This window comes from Empidonax traillii, unplaced genomic scaffold (assembly GCF_003031625.1).
Source record: "Empidonax traillii isolate 1590-97213 ecotype Southwest subspecies unplaced genomic scaffold, ASM303162v1 scaffold245:size1430315, whole genome shotgun sequence".
Classification (NCBI taxonomy): Eukaryota; Metazoa; Chordata; class Aves; order Passeriformes; family Tyrannidae; genus Empidonax; species Empidonax traillii.
The window spans coordinates 285,818-313,677 of record NW_020955438.1 but is presented as its reverse complement, the minus strand read 5'-3'; the positions used below and the strand labels follow the sequence as shown (position 1 = coordinate 313,677).

The 27,860-nt window shown below is 41.7% G+C and overlaps 1 protein-coding gene across 11 annotated transcripts in view; it reads right to left on the bottom strand.

Moving 5' to 3' along the window:
* The window catches only part of BRSK2 (BR serine/threonine kinase 2), a 318,125-nt gene that overhangs the window by 87,464 nt on the left and 202,801 nt on the right, over positions 1-27,860 (bottom strand). For all 11 annotated transcript variants that reach the window (XM_027888707.1, XM_027888706.1, XM_027888709.1 and 8 more), the window contains exons 3-4: positions 21,772-21,857; positions 8,254-8,394 (exon numbers count right to left, since the gene is read on the bottom strand). In XM_027888707.1, the coding sequence (XP_027744508.1) occupies positions 8,254-8,394; positions 21,772-21,857 (227 nt within the window). The remainder of the gene's footprint in view (positions 1-8,253; positions 8,395-21,771; positions 21,858-27,860) is intronic.

Genomic DNA, 27,860 nt, shown 5'->3' with positions numbered 1-27,860 from the left:
TGCAGGAGATGTGTGACAAGGAAAGGTTTCAGAGGCAGTGAATGACCAGTTAATGGCCAGGAAAGGAACCCCTGAATGCCATCATCAAGGACAGCAGTCCTGGACAAAGGCAAGATCATCAACATATGCTGAAGTTTAACATACTCCATCTCCAGCAGTGAAATGAAGAGCCCCCAGTTCTAAGGCAAGCTAGGAAAGCTGGACACTAATGAGACAGTAATGTTTCCACTGATGGGGTACTGGGGAGACTTTACCCAACTGGGTCAACATGCTGCATTTTCCCTGTTTGAGGACCAGTGGTCAGGGATCAGTAACAGCTCCCTGTGAAGTGAACGCTGCTTGTTCGATGCTATGACACAAGAAATCTCCCCACAGCTCAAGCTCAGTATGCCCCCTTCTACCATGCATTGTTTTTCAGTGTTGGCAACTGCTCCTGTCTGACTGCTGAACTGATACAGGGTATAGAAGTTGAGGGTGTTGCTGCCTGTGCCTGTTCCACTGTTTGAGCACTGCATGATCTGATATGATTCATATATATATATATATATTCAGTCTGTAGCAGGCATACTGCTGACATGTGACTTTTGTACCTAAAAATTGAATCTTTTGCTTATCCTAAAATTGTGCAGCTTATTTAGAGAGAAGAGAGAAAACATGCAGGAATCATCAAGGTGGAGCACGACCTAAGCACAGGACATCCAGAAGAGTTTCTCCAGCCTGGATGCATTCTCAAAACAAAACATCTTATTTCAGGAAAATGGCGCAGCTAAAGGAAATGCAAAAAAGCCCCCCTTCCATAATTCAAAACTTTCAGCCTTGGCAGATCTGCCACAGGCCCTGGATGGAGCACAGCTTATGTGAATCTTGAACCAGGCCCACTCCCAGACACTGAGAGGCAGTGAAAGGGAACGGATGATGCCTTTAGAAATTCACTAGTGGAAAGGAGTCTCCTTCTTCCCATCTCATCCTGTCTTTCCATCAGCTGGGATCCACCACACAGTTTTAGGGAGAATCAATTAGGAAAATGAGGTTCCTATAGAGTGGCACATATATTGTAGGGGTTTTTTGAGAGTCATTCCAAGAAAAAGAAAAAAAAGGGAGTGCCACCATCCACATTCCAAACATGGAGTAAGCTTCACCTCACTGTGCTGTGCAATGCTTTTCCATGAATGATCAATCTACACGGGCTGATGGAGGTATTTAAGGAGAGGTGCTGATCCACCTCCCAGCAAGCATTTTGGAAGCTTTAGGTTGGGAATGGGGGATTTGTGGGACTGAGATAATATGTGTGACAAAAACCCTGGAGGAGCAACAGACCTTAGGGTGTTTTTCTTCTTTTCCTCCAGACACTCATCAAAATAAAGCCAAGAAAATTATCAGCTCTTCACCATAGAAATTATCACTTCACTGAGAAGAGAGGACAGTCTGGACTCTGTCGAGAATCATTACATTTATTGCTGCCTGGGCCCCAAAATACAAGAACTGTCATATACAGCAGTTTTGTATCTCTCTGACCCTTCTCCATCCCTCTTTCAACACAGTCCCTAGTGCCCAGTATGGATGGTTAGCATAGGAATTTCATGGCAGCCTGAGCACATTTTTTGTGTTTTGGCAGCACTGTTCTCAGAGATCAGGGTGCCAGTGGGATCAGGCAGTACTTGCACATTCAAACACAAGAGAATTGTATACCCTGATGAAAATTTTCTTCTAGCTGGAACATTTCTCTGATAATCCATCTTTGGACCACTTTGAATTTGCCGAGGCAGTATCCTGGGGACAGAAGTCAGGCCAGGAGTTTGCACCAGAGTGGCAGAAGCAGCATCACTGCCACTGGGAAAGAGACTTCCTCTCTGCATTTGCATTTCCCATCTTTGTATTGCCAGCTTTCCAAATGCCAAGGGGAAGGCAGAGGAACATATGGGAATAGGGAAGGCTTGTTATAATTTACCTAAGAGCCCAGCAGCCCGGACTGCCTAATGCATTCACATTTGAAAAGAATTCTCTAGTGCCAAAATGAAACAAAACAAAACAAAAATCCCACTGTATGTGGTAATTACTTGGCATTAATGGAGCAGTGCAGAGTAAATGCATTTAATTTGGTCCCATTCCAGCTGATCTCTCTAGCTCTCCATGTCTTATATGACCGCATCAACTCCTCTCTCTGCAGGTGAACAGAGGACTCGTTACCCTTTTGTTGTTCTAAAGGCTCTAAACCTGTAGGAGCTTTATCACATGGCTGGAAAACCAGAAGAGAAAAAAGCAGCTTCTTTACTGACAAATACAGCAAATTCTCCAACTGAGCCTTGCATATGCTGAGAAAGAACGTGACTGAGAAACGCAGCACTGCAAAAGCAGTCAGTGTAAACCTGATCCATAGTGGCCACAGACTCCCAGAGCTTCTCAACCAAGAAAAGAACACCAGAAATTGGCCTTGGGAGCAGGCATCCAGCAGGCTCTTGAAGGGAAAGTATGTGAGTGAAAGGGAGCCCCTAAACAAGCCATGACAGGGGAAGCACACACTGTTAGACTCTCTGCGACATCCCTCTTTTAAAAGACACAACAAAGGCTTTACAATTTTCTTGCAGCGTAAGATAGATACAGAGAGAGCTCTGAAAAATTGTCCCACGGAAATGCACAATTCTTGGAGATGGTGCACAGAAAATAAAAGGCACATATATGCACTAACATGTTCCAGCCTCCCACTTACACGCTGGCCACGCTTGCTTTCTAGTTACTGCCAGAGATGCTATTCAGACAGCTCCTGTAGTTCCCTCCCTTGCCTTTCTAGTCCATCCTCCTGCTCTGGAAATATCCCCATACTGAATATCTGTACTGAAGCAATTGCAGCATACATAAAAACCAGAAGTAAAACACTCTGACTGTCACCCAGGGGCTGGCAGAAGAATTTTGGTGCAGGGACAGACTCTAGATCTTGGATTCAAAGGAGATATGTCACCTGGCATGAGATGATGAACTAAGCCATTATTTTGAAGTGATTTTTGAGCTGAAACGTTCATATTGGTTTCTATGACAACTCATTGTAGGTCACATACTCCTAACCCAAGAAACCTCTTAATTGGAGTAGTTGCAGGTCATTTGTACTAATCAAATTGTCGGTTACTTTGCAAATGCTTTTCTTACTGACCCCAAACTCCCAGTAGGGCCAGACCACGGAATAATTGTTCTGCACTGTGCCTCTTTAAGTGCCTGATGTGATGCAAATAATTTATCAGTAACAATTAATAGTATGAGGAGCATTATTTTGAATTTCATGAGCAGAAAAAGCCTTTAATCTTATTTTCTCCTGCTTCTGCAAATCAGATCCAAACACGTAACCTGTATCTACCTACAGAAAAATCTTTGTTTACAGCCATGGTTGCTATGCTCAAATTTAGTAAGTTTTCACAGAATTCTGCAGAGCACGTAAATATAATTATAGCTAGGAAAAGGGACAATATCTATAAACATATCAAGAATCCTGGGGAATGATTTGTATGCATAAAACATTGCTTGCTTTTTTAACAATCATTTCCATTAATCTATTAAAACGTATTGTTTCTCCCTACCAACCTCCCCTCAAAACATATAGTCACGCATTTCAAAGCCAGAACAGCTGGGCAGGTCTGATCACCACTGCTGTACTTGCCAGAGAATGTTACCTGGCTATGCTTACAATAAGACTATGCTATTTTTGAGTCTCTGGTGGCTTATATAAAGAAGTAAACTTACAAAAATACATGTTCTCTGACTTTAGCTGAGCTGGTAACTTTGCCTTTGGCACTGCAGCTGCTACACTTGATGGGTTTTCTCCAGTTTCCTGTACAAGGGTTATCTGAAAATTCCTCACTGTTTTACAGTGAATCTTGATCATAGATCTGAAACTCCTGGATTCAGGTAATGATTGGCGAATATCAACTCTCAACAGGGAAAAAACGTACCTTTCTCACTTCTGATAGCCTGAAAGAGAACTCGAAAACCTAAACACTCAAGGACCAGAAAAAAACCCCAAAACGGCAACCAACCTTATTAAATTCCACAATTTCTAGACCAGTTTAACATTTGGAGGCCTTGAGTCACGATTTCAAAGCGTCCAACAGCTGCAGTATTCAGCATTTGACAGGTCCTCCCTGCCGAACACCACAGCATGCTCCTTATGAAGCAAGGCAGAGCGGGAGTCATGAGGAGGGTGGCACTGTCTGACAGAACATGGCACCTGGCACTCTTCAGCTTTCTCTGTTTCTCAGAGACACCCCAGATTTCTCCCTAAAAGGATGCTTTCCTTACTGACAGCGCTCTACAGCTCCTGCCTGCAGGAATATACCAGAGATTTTGGCACTACTGATGTGAATGTGTTATTTTATGAGGAGCTTTTCCCCCTCTGCACTGACGGGAAGAACACAAGGCAAAGTCAAACAAAGCTCTTATTCATTGCCTCAGCTCTTTAAGTCACACACCCCCATGCCTACGCATGCACACACAGACACACTTCAGCAAGAGCCTTCCTTGTGTGTACTCAAACAAGCACAGCCCCAGGCAATGAAAGGAGAAAGGGCTCTCATAATTGTCATTTATCAATATTCATAAAGAACCTGCCTTAACCCCTCTTCTGTATGCTCAGGGAAAAAAAATACAACAAAAACACCAAAAAACCACAAAATGAAACTCAACCAAAATAAAAATAAAATGAAATAATCATCTCACTGCTCATTACCGCAGGGGATTTCCTCTCAATGTCACCACTGCCCTGCGCAGTAATTGGCATTATCTGTTATCTCTGAAGCCATAATAAGGTTTGCCACGGGGCATTTTCTGTAATCATATTTTTATTTGTCAGCTTGTGAGATGCAGACACCGAATATGATCCCGACCAAAGCCGGAGCCCAGGGCCGGGAGGACGCGCGGCGCCAATCCCCGCTCCCGCCGGTGATGTCACGCCCAGCCAATGCGGCTCCCCCAGCCCTCCCTCCGCTCCCACCCGCGGCTCCCGCTGCAGCATCCCCAACACCGACATCAAAGAGGCTCTTCCCGAGGAAAGCGAGGATTTGTGACCTACCCCCAATATGTGCTCCCACATTGTTTCCGACAGAAAACACAGTCGGCACTGAATTAGCCGAGAGCTCTCCCACAGCACGGGGGCAGGACACTCAAAACGGACTATTGATTTGGGGCACCCAGCAGAGGTATCTTAAAGGCCCTGAATTCAGGAAAGCAGACACCCAGTATCAGGTGAACGGCAGCTTAGGAAAAAAAACAAGCATCATCTCTTCTGTCCAAAGAAAACTTCCCAGGCTTGGACGGTCTTAAACTGATGTCCGAGGAACATCGGGTTCCTCTGCCATTTCTTGCACCGCTGCCGAGTGCGTCTGCTCCAGGCACTGCAGCGCAGTGCAGAGCCCTCGGAGCAAGCACAGAGGGAGAGCTGGAAGTAGAAGCAATAATGCTGCATCACTGAGCTAACTGCCTGCCTTGCCAGCAAAGCAGCAAGGTAGCGCAGATCCCACGAGATACCTCTGCATGGTGCTGTCTGTTCGCTGCACAGTTGCCTGTGGGTCCCTAGCCTGGCACAGTGTAATGTACACAAAGAAGTCCTCAGAGGACCCTACAAGCATTCCCCTGTGGACAACCTATATCACAAAACCCAATAAGTGACTGCACCACAGAGTGAGGTACATTAAATATTCCCCCACTGTTTCCAGTAAATAGAACAAGAACAGAAAACGCATGCATTTTTAAAACGACACACAGACTCAAGCTCCACACCTATTCTACTTCAGTTTCTCAGCTGCTTGTTTGAAAGCACCTCTCAGACAGAGGTCATCTCTCCACGCAGTAGCAGCAAAAGCCTTTTACTGATGGGAGAATTGGGGAATCCTTCCTAAATCTCTGATTCAGGAATCCTGGTGCGTCAGTGCATTTTGAGCAGTGAATGCTGAATGGGGTTACACACTCCTGTGAAAGTAAGCCACAGGTATTTCACAGTGCTTTTGGGAGGTACAGGAAGAAGATGGGACAATGATATGGGGCTGGGGACAGCAGGCCATCAATCTATTCTGCCAGTACGTCAGAAGCACACACATTTAGTCATTAACCAAAGTAGAAGCCTTCATTTTTCAACGTGGTCATAACTGGATAACCTGGCTGATGAGATGATTTGTCATTTCACTGCCCCACGACAGGACAAGGTCAGGCTTCATTGCTTAGGAAAGCACATTAACTTTTATACTCACACACATGCACAAATATATATTTATGCATGCTCTGATTTTCTGATAACTGCCTAGAATACAACACAGAATCTAATATAACACAGACCACACGAGTCTCAGAGTGACCTGGAGGGAGAGCTTATGATTTACTGCTGACTTATTCAGCACTAGATGCTAGTCGTGTGGGAGTTAGCAAGGAGACAGGGGATTTACTTATTAGCAAGACTACTGCCCACAATGCAGTATGTTTAACAGAGGAAAATGGATTCCTCAAGAGAGAAATGCACTCTGCCTTGAAGATTTCACATATTCTTAAACCTGCAGAGGTGCTTGCCTGTCTATTTGACATGAGACTCACCATGACCCTCACTCAGTTTATTAAAGTCTGCCAGATCAAGAGGTATCCATCACAAGCCCAAAGGACTAGCATGTATGTGCATATATGCATTCTTTAGCACAAAGTATCCCAATGGAGATTCAGATTTCTGCAGAATATTCATTTGGAAGAGCAAATAATTTCTCTTCAGTTCTACTTATGCATTTTTGAGTCTTCTTGGATTGGATTTCTAAGTATTAAGCTGACTAGGAAACGGAAACATGTACGTATGCAATCCATCAGTGGTTACACTGCCCAGTGTACATAAAAACATAACAGCTCTGCAACCTATCAAGGTTGTATGCTGGTTCTAAAATGGTCAGGATCACTCAGTGCAGTTTATTAGCAGGGAGGAAAAATTGTAGAATTCACAGAATAAAACTGATCAGACATCTCTGCCAACAGAGTAAATTTAGATCCTCTAGTCAGGGCATGCAACCTGCTCTTGGCCTCTCTGGGAATTTCTCTGACTATCGTAATCCTGCCTGTACCAGGTAGACATTGTCCTCAGGACCATCTCACCCAGATCTACCACCTTTGAACTGTCTCTTCTTTTAAGAGTACACTCTTCTCCATATATCCTCAAGAAAGGCTCTTCTTTGCATTTAGAAATATGCTTTCTTTCTGATTACTATTTCCTGCTGAAATGAGTCAGAGATGTAGGGGGAGGGCTAAAAAAGCAAGTTAAATATTTAAGCATCCATTTTTGCTGAAGCCTTGTATGCTGTGGCCATCTGGTTTGTGAGTTTTCAGCACAGAACTGGGGGTACAGAAAATCCCTGTATGGCTGCTGAGAAGTAACCACACAGTGATTATGCAAATCCAGCTACTGCTATATCTATCCATGGCCCTTGGCCTCCTGGAGTGGGGGATCTATGGCTGGCTGTGGCTATGGAGAAGCAGCCAGGCAGACATAATGTAGATGTTCTCCCCCAGCCAATCTAAATGCAAGGAGACGCATTTATGAGAGCAAGGAACAGGCAGTTATGGGTCAGCAGCTATACAGAAACTCTTGTGCTCAGACTGATTACATCAACTTGATTTCAGTACAATTTAAATTATCTAAACTTGCTGCAGATGAAGGAGAAACTGGTCCAATTTAAAATACCACCTGATATCACAGGTTAAACCACACCTGATGGTTAAATAGTATGATGGAATTCGAAAGTATAAGACAATTCTTCCCTACTGGAAAGGAAATTGAAGGCAATGGTGACTCAAATGCCCAGAAGGGACTCAGTGAAGGTTGCCAAAAGGCAGCAGGTTATCAAAAAATGAAGGAAGCCATAAAATGACTGCTGTATTTGCAATCGTCCAAGGGTTCTCCAGGGATTCATTTTGATATAGTGTATGTAATTCTTAATTATTAGTAAAATTATGGAAATGAAACTGTTTTTCCATGGTAGTTTTGGTTTTTCTGTTTAAAGCACTAGCTGTGAATGAATTCTCCTCCAGTAAAAAATGACAGACAACCTTCTCCATGAAAAGTCTATCTGTGACTGGTACACTGTCTCATAGATGGTCAAGAATTAAAATATACATCAGTATTTCACCCAATGCTTTTACAATTCTACAACATCAGTAACTTAGTAAGTAAAAATATCAAGGTGAGATCCCTTTATTATGTGCTTTCATGTAACAGGTAACTCCTGTGGAAATGGCTGTACTCACCATATTGAGTGACTATGGCAGAAGTCTAAAGCAGAGATGATTTGTCGGAAGAACTTCCTGGCTTCTTTTGGTGTCAATCTTCCCTTTTTTACGAGATAGTCGAAGAGCTCCCCACCTGACACATGTTCTAGCACCAAATACCTAGAAAATAACAAAGCCAGGATTTTGTAAGTATGTCATATCATAGCAATTCCCTCACAGTCACACAGTTGTACAGAAATACTTCTTTTTATGGTCAAGGAGACCAATGCTTCTATATAATGGTCAAGGAGAACACTTCCAGAAATAATAGTGGAGGAGAATCAGAATTTTAAAATCAGGAGTGATTAGTATTTTAAACAGGGGTCCTGCAAGCTTCAGACCTGACACTGTTGAATTCAGTGTCCAATATCATAGCGAGAGAGAATTAAGAAGCAAAAAGTTAGTCAAAAGACTGGAGGGAAAGAAGAGAATAATCAGGAATAAGCTTCCACAGCAGGTCTGAAAGCTACAGTGGAGCAAGACTGTGTACCAGTAAGCCTCAGGTCCTTTAACCAAGTTGACAGTTCTTTTATAAAACAGCTGTGGCAAAGCTGCACTCAGACAGATGTCAACAAATAAGAGTGAGTTAAAAAAAAAGGTAAATCATGTAAATTATGGGGAAAAAACCCCAAACTAAAACAAAAAAAAACCCTACACGTGTGCAGCCTACATAAAAGGTTCAGCTTTTGCTGCTGAACAGCAGTTATTTGCTGGAGTAGCTTCCTGTCCTTGCAACTCGCATTTGAAAAATGTGACACTGAGTGAATAAATGCAGCACAAAGGGGGCATAGGAGTGACAGAGGAAACTCCAGGCCTCATATAGCACTCCTGGCAGTCATAGAGCAAAGAGTGAAACCTGCTGCAAGGAAAGAACTTGCCATGGGTAGACCATCTTGTTGTAAGTTGGGGAAATGAAAGGCAGCCAAACAGAGGAAAACAGTATAAATCTCTGGAAATGTTTCCTAATAGTGGGAATGAAACAGTTTTTCCAGGAAAGTGGCAGGAGCACCATCAACAGAACCACTTAAAAACAAAGCAGATATAATATGGACTAAGAAAGAGGATTGCTTGAAAGTTCCATAAACTTTTTCTATCTCCACTGTGATTTTGGGGCCTAGTGCTGCCTCCTTGCTTCTGCCTGGCACATACCATTTTAATACAGAATGAAGAAATAATAGAGTGAGATAATTTACCCAGAATCTGAAATAGCAAGTATAAACATCAGTGTAAAGGTGAATGGTGGACTCACACCTTTGGCAATTTGTTTGCAAGACATCACCAAAAAATCTGCAAACAAGAATTAGGTTCTTTCCCAAGTTTTGAATGTACTGCTCAGTCCCTGCCTCCCAAGAACACAGCAGACCAGGCTGAACTGTATGTGCACTATGAACAATCAATCCTGCTTTGCAGCAGGATAGTTTTACTACCAGTATTAATCCATCTCTTCAAATTTCAGTGGACAATGAAAAATAACTAATCCAGAAAACTCTCTTTTCTACCTTAAGCAGCACAACCTCTGAGGAAATTTCTGAATTTGAAATGGAAGGTGAAGAAGATCATTATGAATTTGGGGTCCTAATTATTCCTGTTTTCAACGCTTCCAAAAAGAGAGGACAGAAGAAGGCCTAAAAGAAGTTCTGAGGAAAGTAAAACAGCCTTAATGACAATAGCATTAGCCTTGAAGTTGCAAAAGTGGAACCTGAGCTCCTGCTTAATCATCAGCTTCCGAGCAACTTCCATGTAGCAGTTCCCTGCTAACATAGGCAGAAGGCACTTCCTTGACTTACAGAAATGCAGCAAAGTCTGAAGTAAGACAGACATTAATATTGTCTTACAATTAAATTGTATAAAAAAGCACAAAAAGTGGATAACAAAATGAAATTATAAACTTTGGGGAATTTTTTATTTTCTGCATTTTTTATAAAAATATAAAGATTTACAAGAAATATGGTAATACTGACTTTTCCCCCTTTTATTAAAATGAGTAAAAAAAAGAAAAATCTTAACTTGAAAATCACATTTGGAATATGTGGCTTATCTTCTGTCAAAGACAGATGAGTACTTACCAGACTGTCTACTGTGTACACCTTAGTAATCTGAAGATCACCATGTATCCACATTACATTTTTTGAGTAAGTCATTGAAATGCTCCAAAGAAAGCTGATATGCTGATATCCCAGAGGCACTGGGATATCCACATGGTCAAGTCCCTATCCTTGCTGTCTAAGCCTTGGCTAGCAGACAATCTCATAAGAGGGTTTGCTATATAATTCATTCTCTGTCTCATATTAGAGACAGATGTGGCTAACTATCCAAAATGGCAGATCCAAGCCTGGCACAGAATCAATCCTAAAATTCTTGCCTTGACAGTTCCCTCTGTCACTGTGCCCAGCAGAAGCTGGATACAGCAGTGCATCTTCCCCCCAAATTCAAATTGCTAGCTGCTTTCCTTTTCTGGGAGGTATATTACAAAGATGATTGCTGATATAGGCATATAGAACACCCTCCACACTAGTTTCAAATGTGCAGTTTTGGAAAATTACAGACCCAGCATTTCTGTCACCCACAGCAGGAACTGCAAAGCAATTTATTTTCATCAACTTCATCTTATTAAAAACACTCAACAAAAATGCACTGACATGTTGTACGAAAAATAAAACAAATTGAAAGACAGGGAGCATTTACAAGGTTATTCATTTTTTGCTTGCCACCTAGAAGCACCAGATATAATAATGGAAATGAACAGGGGAGAGCATTTGAAAAAGATTTGTGCCTATGACAAGTCAAGGGACGTACAGAAGCACAGCGACGATGCATTCTGATCTGACAAAACCCCCAACGTGACATGAGTGAGAAGGACGACAAACACATTCCCCCGTGGCTGACTGCAAGAAATAAATGCTGTAGGAATCATTCCACAAGGACTATGTGGCGATGTTGCAGCTAGGATTCCTGAGTTCAGATTTGCAGCTGGTCACCCGCCAACTCTGTTCCCTCTAGTACGACATGGGTTTTTCAGGATAGCCCCCAACTAGAACATTTTCTGTTAAACAAGGGCATAATTCAGCACCTGCCTCCATCTCTGTGCAAGCCAATGTTCTGCTGGCACATTACACAGCACAGTAGTAGTTACACTTGTTATTTCCAAACAGGTCAGCAAGAGGGTTTTAAACATTTCCAAGTGTTGCACCAGTTCTAACTATCACTGCACAGCTTACACAAACCCCACTAAGTGCTGTATATCTGTATCTATCCATCTGTGTATGTGTGAGTGTGCCTAAGTGACTCCACAGAAGAAGAGAATAAACAATCTGAAAAGCCAAACAGAAAAAGCAAAGGAAAGAAAGAACTTTATTCCAGAGGCTGGAAAATAAGGCATACAGACACTACATCTTTCCTGAATCCATGGTACAGAAAAGAATCCTGATCTCCTGAGCTCACATCAGTGTCTAAAATCCTTTACTTTAGCAGAGTACTACTGGATTGGAAGCATGCCAATGCCAGCTCTTGGAGGATCTAGGAGAAGGTAAATAACACGTAGCCTCTAGGGCTGAAAAACACTAAGAAGCATTTTCCTGAGTTTCCTTTCCCTTTTATCTTTCCCAGATATGACAGGTTCTCATTTCACTATAGTACTACTTTTCCCATTTATTCTAAGGAAGCAAGCAAATAAATTGTAAAAATCCTGGAACAGTAACCAGAACTATTCTCCTATTACATTTAGAGATGAAAAGCAACTTACTGGTGAATGAAGTTTTTTTTGTGTGTGTGTTTTTTTTTTTTTTTTTTTGTTTGTTTTGTTTTGTTTTGTTTTAAATCCTGTCTACGTGAGATTGACAGCACCAGTCCTCCCATTATAAAAACGTAAGAAAACCTGCTCTGTAAGAGCATTGCAAGGAGGTGAAAGGAAAGACCCAGCCTCTGGCTGGCAGCATGCACACTGTGTGCTGGGATAATACAGAGAGGACCTATATTAGGACAAAAGATGCTGTAAGAGCACTTAGCTCTCACATGTTGGATGCTTTGGACACACACCAGCTCTTCTAATCCTTGCATTTCACATGAGAGAAGCAAGTATTAATGAACATTAACCTCCTGTTCTTTACTGATAGGGAACTGTGAAGCAAAGTGACTTGTCCAGGGTTACAGTCACCCAGTATCAGAGCTGGGATTAGCACCTATGGTCCTTTGTGCCTTCTACTCCATGCTGTTCCCACCACCAATTTCCCCTCTGCTTGCTACAACACTGGAAAAGCCAGAAAACATCAGGGTTCTGCAACTCAATGTGAAGCCAAATGCATGCTAAAAATAAAATCTTGATTACTTTTCCTCACTAGATATATTCTTTATGAGGTTGCAAATATTTTCACAGGCCACAGCTTGCTTTCATAAAGATACCAAGGTCCACATCCTGTATTAATATCTTATGTCTCTGTACAAGCCAAGACATAAAACTAAAAATCTCCGATTAAGTTTCAGAGCTTGAAGGAGATAAGACTTTGGTCTTTAAAAACAAAGAAGCTGAATACTAAATACAAGAATAATTTTGTTGATTGCAGAAAACAGAGAGATTGCATCCAGCAGCATTCTATCCATCCCCTTTGCCATTTCTCCATCTGCATCCCATCATTACCACCTCCTCAATAAAGATTCTGAATTCCTAACCTCAAATGACCCACAACATATCATATCAGAGATGTGCATGCAGCATATAAAAGCAAGCTTAGAATAATCCTGGGCTTTTTTCTTTCTTTTTGGCTCATTTCATTTACTCTTTCAGAAACCAAAACAGTAAAGAAGGCTTTTAGGGTGGGTGTTAACTTTGACTCAGGCTTCCTTTAGGTCCCTACACCTGTACTGGTATCTTTTATATGTTTTCTTTATTATACCTCTAAGATAATGGTTTTCCTATCCATCCAGATAGATAAAATTTCATGTCTAATTTTAGCTAGATATCTTGTAGCTGAATTATTTCATCATTATATCTTTGATAAACACATTCTGGCTCCACTTTTGGTGATTCAAAATAGATATCAGACCATCACTGAAATATCATTTTCTTAGCTTTCCACTTGACCACTCTTTCCATGCCTCCATCATTCTCCTCTTTTTATACTTCAACTAACGTGAAGTATCTTCCTTTATTTCTTGCAGCTCCTTCTGTAAGCAATCTAGGATCTCTTCCTTGGCCTTTGTGGTTGAGTTCTGTACCTGACCAGCCTTCAAAGCCAGGTTCCATCATCCACTTCTTAAATATCCTGGCAAACAATTCTGTGCTCTCATAACATTCCCTCTACACTTGGAAGAGGATCACTGTTAATGATAGAGCTACATCATTGTTTTTCTTCAGCTCCTTCCTGAAGTTTGTTCTATGCTGCGATGTTTGACAGCAGACTGGACTTCCCCTTCACAACAGCCGATTTGTAAGCTGGATTTGTCCCATTCTTGTCCAGCGCCAGCATAGCAAGAACTTCTCCATGAGCAGTACTGTTGCTCTACAATATTATGAAGACATCACTTGAAACAGCAAAAAGGACATTTTTTTGGTTAATAATTCTCCTTTCCACCTAGTGGACTATGCTACAACTTGTTAAAAGGTGCCTTTGCCCGAGCCCTAGACAGCTTTGAGGAATAAGTCACAGAGCCCTCACTGAGGCAAGGCAGCTACATGCTACCTACGAATCAGGACTGTAACTAAAGGAACTGGCTGGCTCTGAGCAATGCCTGGAAAAATGCTGTTAAAGAAAGACTAACTGGCACAGAGAACACCAGGACCATGCACTACCAGATATTCCTGGCAAAATAACAAACACACTAGATCTGTAAAGAACGAAAAGCTGTCTCTTAGCCATTAGCAAAAACGGTGCTAAATAGTAAAATTCTTGCCAGATGGATTGCCTGAAGCAGCCCATCACTATATATCCCTGTATGGGTAAGCAGCTCTTGTTTTCTCAGGACAATTTACAAGACATTCACAGCTACACCAATTTGGTCCTCCGGGGCAATACAAATGTATTTATTATTATAAAATAATAAAAGTGTTAAATGGAGAGAGATCTCTAGATGAAAGCTCATGTTGAAACACAAACTATTTCAGGTAAGCATTATAAATACAAAAAAAGAAAGATTACCAAGAAACATTTTCTGATGCTCTAGGAATGGTAGCCAATTCACATTGCTTCTTGTTTTGGTCAGGCAACAGGTTTATTTATCCGTGCTTGCAATTAAGGGTCTACTAGGGAAGCAGTTAACAATTTGTTTTTTATTAAATGATATAACATTTACATATATAATGCACAACCTTGCTTAAACCTAAACAAGTAGGTTCTTCTTCATAAGCTTGAATGCACCACTGGGTACCCTCACACACAACTTCTAGGGTGATGTCCTAGAAGTCTTACTGTGCCAGAATTAGATTAGATATTCATTTGGCACTGGCTAGTTTTTAAGATGCACAGCTTCAGGTGTGCACTCCAGCAAGATGCAAAACCCAGATGCAGTTATACAGAAAGAGACACACACAAATACATAAAAAACACTGGGAGAATTCCTGCTTGCTTGCTCTGTAGTCAGGAGTTTACCATTTTGTGATGCCTACGGGTAAGACATATGATAAACTGACCATACCTGCTGAGAAGCTCAACTACTCCGTTTTATTACTTAATAGTTAATTATTATAAGAAAGTCATAACCATAATCCTAAAACTGTGGAACATGGCATGGATCAAGACACTTTGGAATTGATGCAGATGTCTAAACAATTACCAGTCAGGTAGGAATCTCCATAAAGACACATAAGTCTTCAGTTATCTTCTGTCCCTATGTTCACTAGTGCCCACATCTGTGAAACCCTGTTGAAATTTGGCCACAGAATCACACACAAAAGAAAACGGCTGCGCCACAAATGGTATGGGCTAGGCACTGCCACCAACCTTGATGAACTCTGGGTTATCTCACAGTAACCCACAATCCCAGCAGATTATTTACAACAAGGTAGCTATTCCTTTTGACCAGTTCACCTGACAGCTCACTACATTTCAAAGCTCTAGTGCATCAGAAAGGGGTCTGTTGGAAACAGCAGACTGACAAAGAAAAGCCTCTAGAAGAAAAAAATCCTGGTGATTCCTCTTCCATGCTACCACCCTACTTGCAAAATGTCCTTCCACACATATATATATATGACTGAACACATGTGTAGCAGGGAAGAGGTTAAAAGTTGCCCAGCCCCGGCTGACATGCTCTGTAGTTCTTTGACAGCTTTTTCTCTGCACTGTTTTCTATTGATTAAATAATCTCTATCAGATATTAAGCCCCTTGTTATTGGCACAGCCTATAAATTATTCAGAAGTTATATAAATTCTTATGGCGGGCATGAATTTTTAAACCCTAATTTGGCACTGGGCCACAAGCTCTATATTTTTTTTTCCTTGCCTGCAAGAAAATGGGCATGCATTAGATTTCTTTTTTTTTCCTAAAAGACAATTTTAATTCTAATTTCCATGTTTGAATGGAGATTATATTTTATTGCTCATTACATTTGGACATGAACAGGTTGTGGCTTTTGGGGAAAAGAGGTAGTAGGAGATTACACTCTTGCACTCTGTATCTTTGATTTGTTTGGGATGAAAGGTGTTTTGAGTAGTGCCTTCATGGTGTGTAGTTATGTATACCAAAGTACTACAGCAGCCATCCTATCTGGCACATGATATGGAATGGATCTAGCCAGAGGGTTCCTCGGCACAGGATGGGCAGAGCTGAGACAACACTCATCAGGTCACTGCTGCAATTCTGCTAGTGACCGTATACTTTGGAGCTTTCATCTTCAGAGCTAAGTGGCCTTTGCTGTAACAACCAGGGCCCAGAGACACATAACATTGCCTACCAAAGTCTAAAAGAGAAGTTAGGCATGTGAATACACTGTAACTCTCAAGCTCCATCTCCTATTGCTCACGTCACAGAATTGTTCCACTATGGGTCTGTTTTCTCCCAAGCCCAGCCTAGACGGTATCCAAGCACATCAGGCAGTGAGCAGAAGACAAAGTCAGGCTTTTGGGCAGACCTTATTAAGACTGCATTGCACAGGGAGCAGCATTAATCATCACCACTACCTCTGGGCAAGCCCTGCTTTGTGCCAGGCTGGCATCCCTCCTGCAAATGCTGACACCTGTCCTTGCTGCAGCACCCGCTCCCCTTCCCTGGCTTCTGTCCAACTGCTCGTCTCCAGGCCCACAGTAAACTCAAAACCTCATGTGCACTGGCTCCACTCCTACCACTGACTGGCTTTCCTTCGACTACACATGCTTGTAATTCCAGACAGTACTAAAACATGTCAACAGCACAAGACAAGGGGGTAAAGTCTTTGCCTACCACTAACAGAAGAACCCACAGTGCCTTTTTTTCCCCTCTTTCTCGCATCCTCTGGGACCTCACAATTAGTTTTCAACAAAAATAAACAGAATTACAGGAAAACCCTGCAGGAGAGGACTGGCAGCACAAAGGCCTCTGCAGACACCACCAGAGTTGTACGTCTTCAACTCCTGCTGTCAGCTGATCTTGCATAAGCTGGAAAAATAAGTTGTGCATGGGTAGGAGGACATTTTTATTTTGTTATTTGGCTCATTGTGATGCACCTTCAACTCTGTAATCAGGAGGTGGGGTGTTGTGTACATTGCAGTGAGGCTTGGGCACTTGCCCAGTGATAGCACTGTACTGCTGAATTATGAGAAAGGGACTTCTACTTGGAGAAGGTGCTGATGAATGCATGGCACACTTCAGAGAACAATAGCCTGGCATCCACTCCTGCTCTCAAAATGTATTCGTGCTTAAAATGCTGATCAAGTTAGATAAGATAGCAATTTAAAATAAACAGTGCCATGACATTTGAAAATTTGAAATCTTAAATGTGAAGATTTGAAAATTAATCAGTATAAATCTACACACAGATATCTGTATGCACCTAGAAATAGAAATTTACAGATATATATATATATGCAAACATGGATGGAAAGGGAATTGAGAAATACCAGTATAAACATCCGAAAGAAAACAGCAGGAGTGGTCCTAGTATGGACCACAATTTTTCTATTTTATTTCTGCCTCCCACCAAACCCCTGGCAATTTAAACTAAATAGCTAATCAAATGAGATCAAAACAGATAATGCCACCCCTGCTGTGGGTTCTGCAATAGAACTGTATCAGTTAGCTTTATCCCCTCTGGAAAGGCAAGTTCCATCTACTGTGGACTGTATGACAGCACTTAGTTGGCTACGCTAACAGCTCCTCCAACAGTGGGACAATTGCTTTTCTATGATCAAAAGAAAAGCCGACTGTACTGCATAAAACACAGTAAATAAAGTGCAGTAAATACAGATATCAGAGATTTAAGAATAAAGCATAAGATTGCTTCCTAGAAAACATCTTAGCCAGTCACTTCTTTCATGAAGGACTGGGCTTTGCATATTTTCCTCTTCTTTAATCCTCAAGAAGTCTGCTAATGAGAACCTGCTCATTCACAGTGTTAGTGCTTCTAACAATGTATGAACTCCACCTTCCTCTCCAGTTGCTACACGAACACTGTGTAGGGTCAGTTCAGGAAAGACCTTTTCTATACACAGCACAGAGAAAACGGGACCATCAGCCAGGTTCACACAGTTCATATGCAATGCAGAAACCGTGTGACCAAAGGAGTGTGTCCCCTCCGACAGGCATTATAGAACACACAGAAACTTTGTTACCATCTTTTTTAACCAACTTGCTCAGTCCCTTAGTTCATAAGTACATGCCCCATTCCTGGAAGTGTGCAAGGTCAGGCTGGATGGGGCTCTGAGCAACCTGATCTAATCAAAGGTGTCCCTGCCCATGGCTGGCAGGTTGGAACTAGATGATTTAAGGTCCCTTCCAATCCAACCCGTTCTGTGATGATTCTATGATTCACATCACCCTAAAATTCCTGACTATCTGAACTTCATTACTCAAAATGACTGGTGCACACACGGATTTTGGTAGCTCACTGATCATGTCCCGTCCAGGCCACTTTGACTCATTCTTGATGTTTAAAATTAGAAGATGATCCCCTTCGTGGATGTTTTGTCTATTAACATCTTATGATGGGAGAGAGGGAGACATTGATTGTCTATATCTATTTCTAAATTATCTATTACTGTGGACTCCCAACCTTGCTTGAAGACCATCAGTGTGATCGTACAATGTATACGAAATAATTCATCTGTCAATAATACTGCTCGTTTAGCCAACACAATGTATATCTAAGCACACTTACAGAGAGCCTCAGTGCAACCATGTTTTCCCCCACGCTCCTAGATCTGTAGTCCACAGTCTTACAAAATAAGTCAACTCAAAATGCTGGATAAAGAGCATTTAGAGCATTAAATCTTAGATCTCATAGCTTTCTCCATCTCTCCAGCCATCTTGGCAAAAAGAACCTGACTAAAACAAACAGAGAAAGACTGCTTGGCTAACACACATATGCTAACAGATTTTTATTATTATTTTTTAAAACTCATTTTCAGTGTTAAATAAACTGTGGAAAAAGGATTTGATTCATGGTTGCATTAGGAATCTACTCAACCAAAGCCCCTTGTCACAAATTAAATCATAAACTAAAAGTCAAACATGATTTGTGAAATTAACATTTATCGAGGAAATACTCCCCAGCGCTGCATTGTGATTAGTCTCTAGCTTCTGAAATATCACCCATAATTCATGAGCTCCTCTGAAACCATGCCACTGCTGTTACTGCTGAGATGGCATGCATGATGGAAAGGTGCTGCCACCACCAGAGAGCAATCCCTTTTTTGATGCTGGTGATAACCAGAGGTCACCCTGTCTGTTATTTGGAAAAGTACAAGCACACACACTTCTCAGCCCCCACACACTTGTAACACCTCAACCCTCCACAGGCACTCTCTTTCATGTCTCAGATTTATCCAAGGCCACAGCTGTTTCTAATTTTGAACATGGAGGCTTGGCAGGAGCTCTGCATTGTGCCCTTTCTTTAAAATAGTGACTAATAAAAAATGAAACATAATTAACAGTCATTGGTTCTTTCAGAGTCAGTGTCTTTCAGCAGAGGGATCTGGTGCCTTTTCAGGGGGATTCAGACAGCTTAATCTCACAGGCAAAGGAGCTATAGCACAAAGCAGACTTAGTGATTGTTAAAGGCTAAATGGACACTGGCAAAGCATGCTTTGGAGCCCAACATTTTTAGAAGCCAAGATATCCAGATATAGCTTAAAGATATGGGATGCTTTCCTTTTCAAGGTGATTTTCATCAGGAGGATATTTTCCTGCCAAGAAATGCAGTATTTTTTTGTAATCATGGTGTAACACCATAGCCACTGCTCTGAGCACTAGATATTTTTCACAAGGAATAAAACAACCCCCAAGTCTTTTGGAGCAAAGAAGGAGAGCTCAGCTCAGCTGCTGGCTGCACAGGCATTTAGAGCATTAATAAAGCTTGAGCAACTCCAAAACACATCCCCTCATGGCCTTCTGCATGTATTCATACATTGTCACTGCTGCTAAAGTGTACTACACCTATCTGGAACACATTAGCTCTATGCTATGTTTATGTAAGTGTGTGCATACCTAAGAATACATAACATAGAAACAAAGATCACAAAGAGGAATATTTTCTCCATCTTAATCAAAAGAAAGCCTTGGGCCTCATCCTACCCCCTCTTTAAACCAGAATATAGAGGAATGTACTCTTACCAACGGTGCCTCTCTTTTCAGGATTAAAGGAAAATTTATGCCCTGTTAAGCCTGATTTTCCACTGCTACCCTTCTGCACACAGAGAGGGCTGTGGTAGATCTGGGCCTCTGTCCTCAGCTGGAGTAAACTGGGCTTCATGGAGCCGTGACCATTTATGCCACTGAGGACAGAGCACTGAGCATGCAGCTCGGAGAACATCTGAGCCAGCCTCCACCCAGTGCCTGCACGAGCTCTTTCTGGCAACTGCATTTCACTGTGGATGGCAGGCTCTGCCCCAAAGGAGCGTGGGGAATCCAGAAGAAATTACTGCCTGCTCTACTAAGCTAACCCTTAGGCAAAGAGGCCTCACTTCTCAGAACAGGAATTCATTGCTCCAGTAACAAGACTGGCTGAATAGTCCATGAGGGACTGTTACCTCCATTCAACACACTTTCTTTAGATAAACAGTCATTCCCTTCTTGTGTTGTGACATTAAAAAGAACCCACCGATGGATAGTGGCTTTTCAAAGCTGTTTAATCTTTTTTTAACCACTCTCTCCTACTTGTAATAACTTGTTAAAAAGCTGAAAATAACACAAAGTTTCCCACTGGGTCACCATTTTCCATTTGGAATACATTGATTTTTTTTCCTGTTGTTCCAAGGTTAATGTGGCCTGCTTGTTTGACAACAGATCCAACATATCTAGTGCCCTAAATCAAGCTAAATGCTTGTCTGTGGACATCATCCCTGTCTAGCACTAGTAACTAGTAATTGGGGGGAAAAATATCTTAAAAAAAAAAAGCTTTGCTACATAACTGTTACTGCAGCACCATCAGGAGATTTCACTGGCCCTTAAAAACCAAAAACTGTATTGATGGGGAAAATTTAAAACACTTATAATGAGAGTTAAGGGTTTCAATGAAAACAATTAGGCAAAGGGGGTTATCCAAATTATCCACTGTAAGTCTGTTACAGCTTTCATTCAAAATGGTTCCAGATCTTACATGTATAAACCTTCCTCCTCTTTTGCTGTTTGACAGAAAACACTGGTTTGTCCTCCCTCCTCCATTTTAAGTAAAAAAAAAAAAAAAAGGCAGCATAGAAGTAAAGGCTCATGCCAAAAAACACTGAGGTGCTGCAGCACGTCCGCAGAGGGACAGCGGAGCTAATGAAGGGCCTGGAGCACAAGTCTTATGAGAAGTGGCTGAGGGAGGTGGGGTTGTTTAGTCTGGAGAGGAGGATGCTCGGGGGGACCTTATCGCTCTCCACAACTATCTGAAAGGAGGCTGTAGACTGGTGGGGGTTGGTCTCTTGTCCCAGCTAACAAGTGACAGGATGAGGGGAAATGGCCTTAAGTTGCACCGAGGGAGGTTTGAATTGGATATCAGGAAAGATTTCTTCACTGAAGGAATGGTCAGGCATTGAAACGGGCTGTCCAGGGAAGTGGTGGAATCACCATCCTTGGTAATGTTCAAAAAAACGTGTGGAGGTGGCACCTGGGGACATGGTTTAGCGGTGAGTGTGATGGCACCAGGATGATGATGTTAGATGTATTTTCCAACCTTAATGATTCTATGAAAGTACAGAGAAAATGAGAAAAGAGAGGGGAATAATGAGTGTTCATTCCTCATCCAAGTACAAAATATCAGACGGACACCAGCAGAGGATGAAAACACACCTGTTCTATCCTCTCAGAAATGTTATCAAGTTCCAAAACCCTGATCTCCCTCCCTTCCTTCCTCCTTCCCTTCCCCTTTCTCTGGCAAAAGCCAGTAATACCTACAAATATTTTTTATTTTCGTAAACATCATGCAGCTTTAAAACGTGGGGATGTTCTATCAACTTCAGGATGGCTATTTCCCGCTCCACCTGGAAGAAACAGAAAGAAACAGAGAAGGTTAGAAGCTTGGTCTTAGAATACATTAGATATCGTCACGCATTTTCTTCTCATTTACTCATTTTCCACTCCTCTTTATATGCAGAGGATATGGTAAATTTTAACAATGTATCTTATTTAGCACTCACATAACTTAAGAAAAATTCAATTAATTCAGCCTCAGCACTCCCTGCCCTGCAGAACAGAAAACCAGCAAAATTTCAAGGTTGAAAGAAAAGTCCCAAATCTACAACAGAAAATTAGCTGTAGGAGTTAAATGAGCATTCAAGGCTGTTCCTGCCTCACAATCCAAAGCCAATGACATATTTTCAAACTACAGAAACTCTAAGATGTCATGTAGGGCTCTCCTGACCTTCCACAGCCATGCTGCACTGTGTGTTGCATTGCTCAACTAATATACTCATCCTGAAGCACTTGCCATGAATGCAGGGGAGAAGACAAACAGGAATGTGATTTTATAGCTGCAGAACTGAGGCACAGAAAGAGAAAGAAATATAAGAAGTGACATAAGAAGTACAAGGCAAACAAGAAATTAAACCAGATTATTGGAGATGCCAGTGTTCAGTGCCTTAAGCATAAGACTGTGCTTTCTCTCAATTCCCAGTCTGTCCAAGTATGGCTACTTCTAAGAGCACGTCTTCAACACGGAGTTAACAAGTTGTGACTAAGCCTCTGTAATTAGTGCAAGCCCTGTTCTCACCCAAAATTCCTATCATGACTGCTAAGGGTACTCATTAGAGATGGAGTCAGTGCAATTCCTCAGCTCCTGGCAAAATTGCTCTGCTGCTTGAAACCACTGTAACCACTCTGATTTGACTTAGTCTGAGTGGAAGAGAGTTAATGTAGCACTGTGGAGACTGCAGGTTAGCGAAATAAACACGGCAATAAGCATTGCACAGTTGGGCTCAACAAATTTCTAGGAATGCACAAAGGCAAGAAAAAGGCCTAAAGAAGCAAATAAAGATAACTAGGTAGGTTTTTTTTTCCCCAGTCCTTCAAATAACTGATTGCTATGGAACTGCTATATTAACAAACAAAACACGAGCAAACTACAAAACCATTCCTTGCTATCTCCCTTGCAGGGATCAGATGAGTAATTAGGAACTTGCCCCAGTACACTTTAGTTCTTGATGTCCTTTAACTTCCTGAGAGAACATCCTCTGCTAAGCCTGAACAAAGGCAGCTTTACCTGAATGTCAGTAAAATACTCTGCAGGAAATTAGAAAAGGGGTAGTTTTCAGCACTGCGCAGAAGAGGAGGATTTCCCAGCATGATGGTTATCACCCCAGATCTCTCTTCCTCTACAGCACCACATAAAACCCGCAAAAGCAATTCTTGCACTACATCATCCCTAGCCTTTCTCATGTATCAGGATGGAGGAAAGGGTATTTGTACATGTGCCAATCTAAGTCTTTCAAAAGACACTTATCCCCCTCTGCAGAGTCAAAAGTCATCTGAGAGATCCACTTCCACACTTGGGATCTCTGGAAATAACTCCTTCAGAGAAGTGGGGAATGCATTTAAACACATGTGCACACAGTTCAGCACTGCCAAAACTGCTATGAATTCAGCGATACACAGTACTTGACAGTGACAGCTCTGTAGGCGTTAACTTACTCATGACCAGCACTTTGATGAAAGCCACTTATAAAAACAGGAAACAAAAGTTGGGTAGATTTCAACTGTACAGCTATTCCAACATAAACCCAGGGGGTAGCTCGTTTATTCCATTTTTGTCTCCTCTTCAAAAAGACCTGTTACTCTTCTCTCTTACAAGATATGCACTGATATTTGCACAGGGCTTGCTCAATTCTATAACTGATAAAAGTTGGATTTGTTTCAAAAACGAGGAAAAACAAAACAGAAGAAGCACTCACTCCCATAATACTCTTCCAGCAGTTCTGAGGTTCACCATTAGCAACATGTATTGCAGCTGCTCAGAAACCGAAACTCCAACAAAATTCCCTTTGGATGGGGAAGACTAGGTATGTCATGTGGAATGTGACCACTGCACTAACTACGACAAGGATCATCCAACAATGTTCTCCCTCCTGGGGGATATCCTGCCTATGTAAGATAAAATTCCCTTCAGATGGGCTGTCTAATTGCATTGGTGACTCACTTCTGAAAAACCTCTTGGTTGGTTCACTGGCAACATACGTTCAGACCAAGTGAGTGATAGATGGCTGCATCCAGTCAGGGTCCTTGCTTGGTTACTGTCCTTAAGCACGAGAAGAGGCAGTGACTTATGACTATCACTTGGACAAGGGGATTCAGCTACAGCACTGCATGGCCTGTGTTCAGTAATAGACGATCAGAGTAGAAAGGAAATATCTACTTACTACCTACAGATTCACTCTAGAAACCAATTAAAAAAGAAATAACCTGAGTTACTTTACTTTCATCAATTTAAGTATGCAAGTGTGGAAAGTTCTGTGCATACTTTTAACTTCTTGGGAGCTAAATCCTGAGAGGAAATACAGTTTTGGAGGTCTTGATTTCAACTTCAGGGAGTTAAGAAGCATCCGTCTTGATGTGCCTGGCAGCATTTCACTGCAGTGTATTCAGTTCAGTGGTGTGTTGCACCACTCTGGCGCAGGCAGCAGTCAGCTTTCCACAGTCTGCTACCTCTTCTATCTGTAAACCAAGGACAAAACTAATCTACTCATCTCAAATAAGACTTTGTATAATCCTTCAGTGGAAGGGTATTTATGAAGGAAAAGTGTCATTACTGGACTTCTTGTAGTCCAGGACTTTACCCCAGGTAGAGGCAAAAGGTACTAATGCTTGTAATTAAGATCTAGAGATTCCCAGTTCTCTAAACAGCAATCTGGTGAAGATCATCCTCAAAAATCTTACAGCAGTGTCCTGCCTCTTTTCCCTTTGAAAGAAAAACAACAATTCACAGAAATATGCAACAAACCACCTTCTCAAAATTACCACTGCAGTCACTACTGATGGGTGACTCCCGGATCTTGTTTTTTATATCCTCGTAGAGAAGCCAAAGATTGATATGGGTTGGACACGGACTGTAGATCTCAATAGTGATGTCACCGATGCATGGCTCAGGAGGACTGAGCAGCCATCGTGTCATTAGGAAAGGACAGGTATCTGAACTCACTAGCAAAATAAGAGATGCCAGAAATAGCAGCTTTGCCTTCTTCCCCAGAGCTTTGCCAGCCCCTGGCATGCCTTTTTTTGCGCAGCCCTATGCTTGCAAGCCATGGAATGTTGTCCAGCTCCGAGCTGGCAAGGACAGGGGAGTGGAGAAACCCTGCAGGGGTGTTTGCTTTAATGTACATGCAATTATCAGAAAGCAGGACAAGCTCAGAATAGCCTGTCTAGAGAGGCTCAGTCTGTGATAAACAGGAAACATGGAGAAATATCTGCTTCATGGTTAAAAGGGAAAGGAATAAAGTGAAGCTTTTCTGTTGCACAAATGCCGGGTCACATCACAGGGTCCCAACCAAAGCCAGGGTTGCCTTATGCCATGGTGGGTTACTGACTGCATCTTGAAACTGGGGGAAACAGCTGTGAAAAGCTGTGCAGGGCAAATAGAGATACATTGGTAACATGTAGCCATGTGGGTACCATGCAGGTGCCAATTAGAGGTTTTAAAAATCTAGGCAGGAGGCTGATTTGACAGGATGCTCCAGTGATTCAGCTAATGACAAAGTGCAACATGGGGGCAACATGACCCTTAGAGGAATACATACAACACTTTGCATCCCTTTCCTCCGTCTCTACTTCACTCTTATTCTCTCCTCCAGAGGAAATCACATTTCTCTGGTTTAAGCCCATCTTGTTGGCACAGTTTTCACTGGCACCAAGTGCTCTGCTGTCTTGCCTTTCGACTCACAGGCACACAGGCTGCTAACTCAAAAGACAAGGAGGGCAGGTCAAGGGAGGCTGACAGTTTGTCTCAGTGAAGAAGAAAGTTTCCTTTTTTCTTGCATTCATTTGCTCAATAACAATTGGGTCACTCATGACCCATGTGCTGCTTGAAAAATGAAGCTCACAGCTGTCTCATATTACTAGGCTGTATTTTATCTACCAAACCTGTGCAAGCACTATGCAACAACCATTATTAGCTTTTTTTTTAAGAACACCTACAGGCAAAAAGCTGGGAGACAGCAGATGACATTTCTCCTCGGAAGCTTTGAAGTTCACCAGCAGCATACCAGAAAGCCCTCTCTTTCTCCACTGACACCAGTAGCTCCCATATTGCTCAAAACGCTTGAGAAGCAAGTCTGAAGCTGCAGAAGTGTCGAGGGGCAGTAAAGTCCTGCAGGCTGAAAATGTGTTGTGCTGTTTTTTCTACTCAAAGAGCAAAATGGTGGAGGGATGGTAGGAGTGGTAGGTTTTCCTATGAAAATCAAGGTCTCTCTACTGTTGACCCTACTTTGTTCTGAAGTAACTAATGAAATACTTTTCAGAATGCATGGCTGTCCCTCAGTTACTGGAAACTCATCCAGGACATGAACTTTTTCTGAATTCAGAATTATTCAGACTCAGGATGAACTTCAAAGAATGCAGAGATTTGTCTCCTCAGCTAACTCCTCAGGCTAGAACTCAGGTTGGAAATGTTGCACCAAAGCACCTACTGGTGCCTGGCCTGCTGTGCATTAATTTGCATTTCCATGAGGAGGACATAGAAGGCAGAGTAAATTACCCTGATACTTCCCTGAATTGAGGAGGCAAAACCAAAGGTATCGCATAGGAAGAAACTAATATTAGGTTCTCCAAAAGTTCTGTGTTCCTACCATAACAGAAATATCACAGCAAAAGACCTGGGATTTTATTAATTTGGTACTTATGCTTTCCACAGTATGTGGGACTGAAAGTTAAAAATGGTGAAAATGCCTGGCTTTGGTGAAGACCATCTAGGGAACCTGTTTACTCTTGCCCATAATCACAGAATAAATAGGCTACTCCTGAAATCAGAAGAGAACAGCGTTAAAGTTGCAATGGCTTTATACAACAAGAAGCTGTAGGGTCTGTATGTCTTGCAGGGCCATTGCTGCTGTGGGGTTATCATTCTTCCAAACAGACTAAGCCACTACCAAATCTAAGCAATACCATATCGTATCAACTGCATCCTTAATGTCAAGGGAAGCATAAATAGAAGTGGAAAACACATCAGGTTTTAAACGATTAAACATTAAAGTATCTTCCTCTGCAGCTCTGAATTTGGCTTTTTACTTAAAATGACCTTTCATTACATTTATCCAAAACTTCTTGAGCAGGTCATTATGGAAGCAAATGGAGAGCCATGGAAGTTGTACATCTATGAAGAGTATTTCTTGCTGCTGTTGTAGCCATTAACTCACATTTCTGAATATACTGAGCCAAATTCAAAACTTATTGAAGTCAACAAAGGACATCAATTGACTTAAGTGGGCTTTGAATCAGACCTTCTAATGATCATTAAGTGGTATTGGGAAGAAATCTTCCATTACACAATTTTGACTAATTAAATGTTTTAACATGACTACAGGTTTTCTGTTAAGTACTAGTAATTACAAGAAGATTCTACAAAAGTGGATAAATGAGGGGAAAAAAACTAGACTTAGATCTCCACAGAATCGACAGCTAGACAATGCTGTACAAAATGTTTACAACAAACAGACAAAATTACTGGAAAGCTGAACAATTCCCCATTTTACTGAGAGCTCTATTATGGGCTCATTCTATTACAATTTTTGTTTGCATATTTATTTATAAATGAAAATGAAAATAGGTATGTGTGAGAAGCAAGTGAGATGCATATTTGATTTTAAAATTTGCATGTGCAGACTTCCATACCGTGAAGCTTTAGGAAGGGAATTTATTTTCCACAAACTACTATCATAACAGAATGTCAGTTTCTACTTGTCTTTTTCCATAGGCCTTTCAGTATTTTTCCACAGTCCCTTCAAAACCACAACTGTAAAGCTCCACTGGATTTCAAAATTTAGCATAAAGTCTGAGAGTAC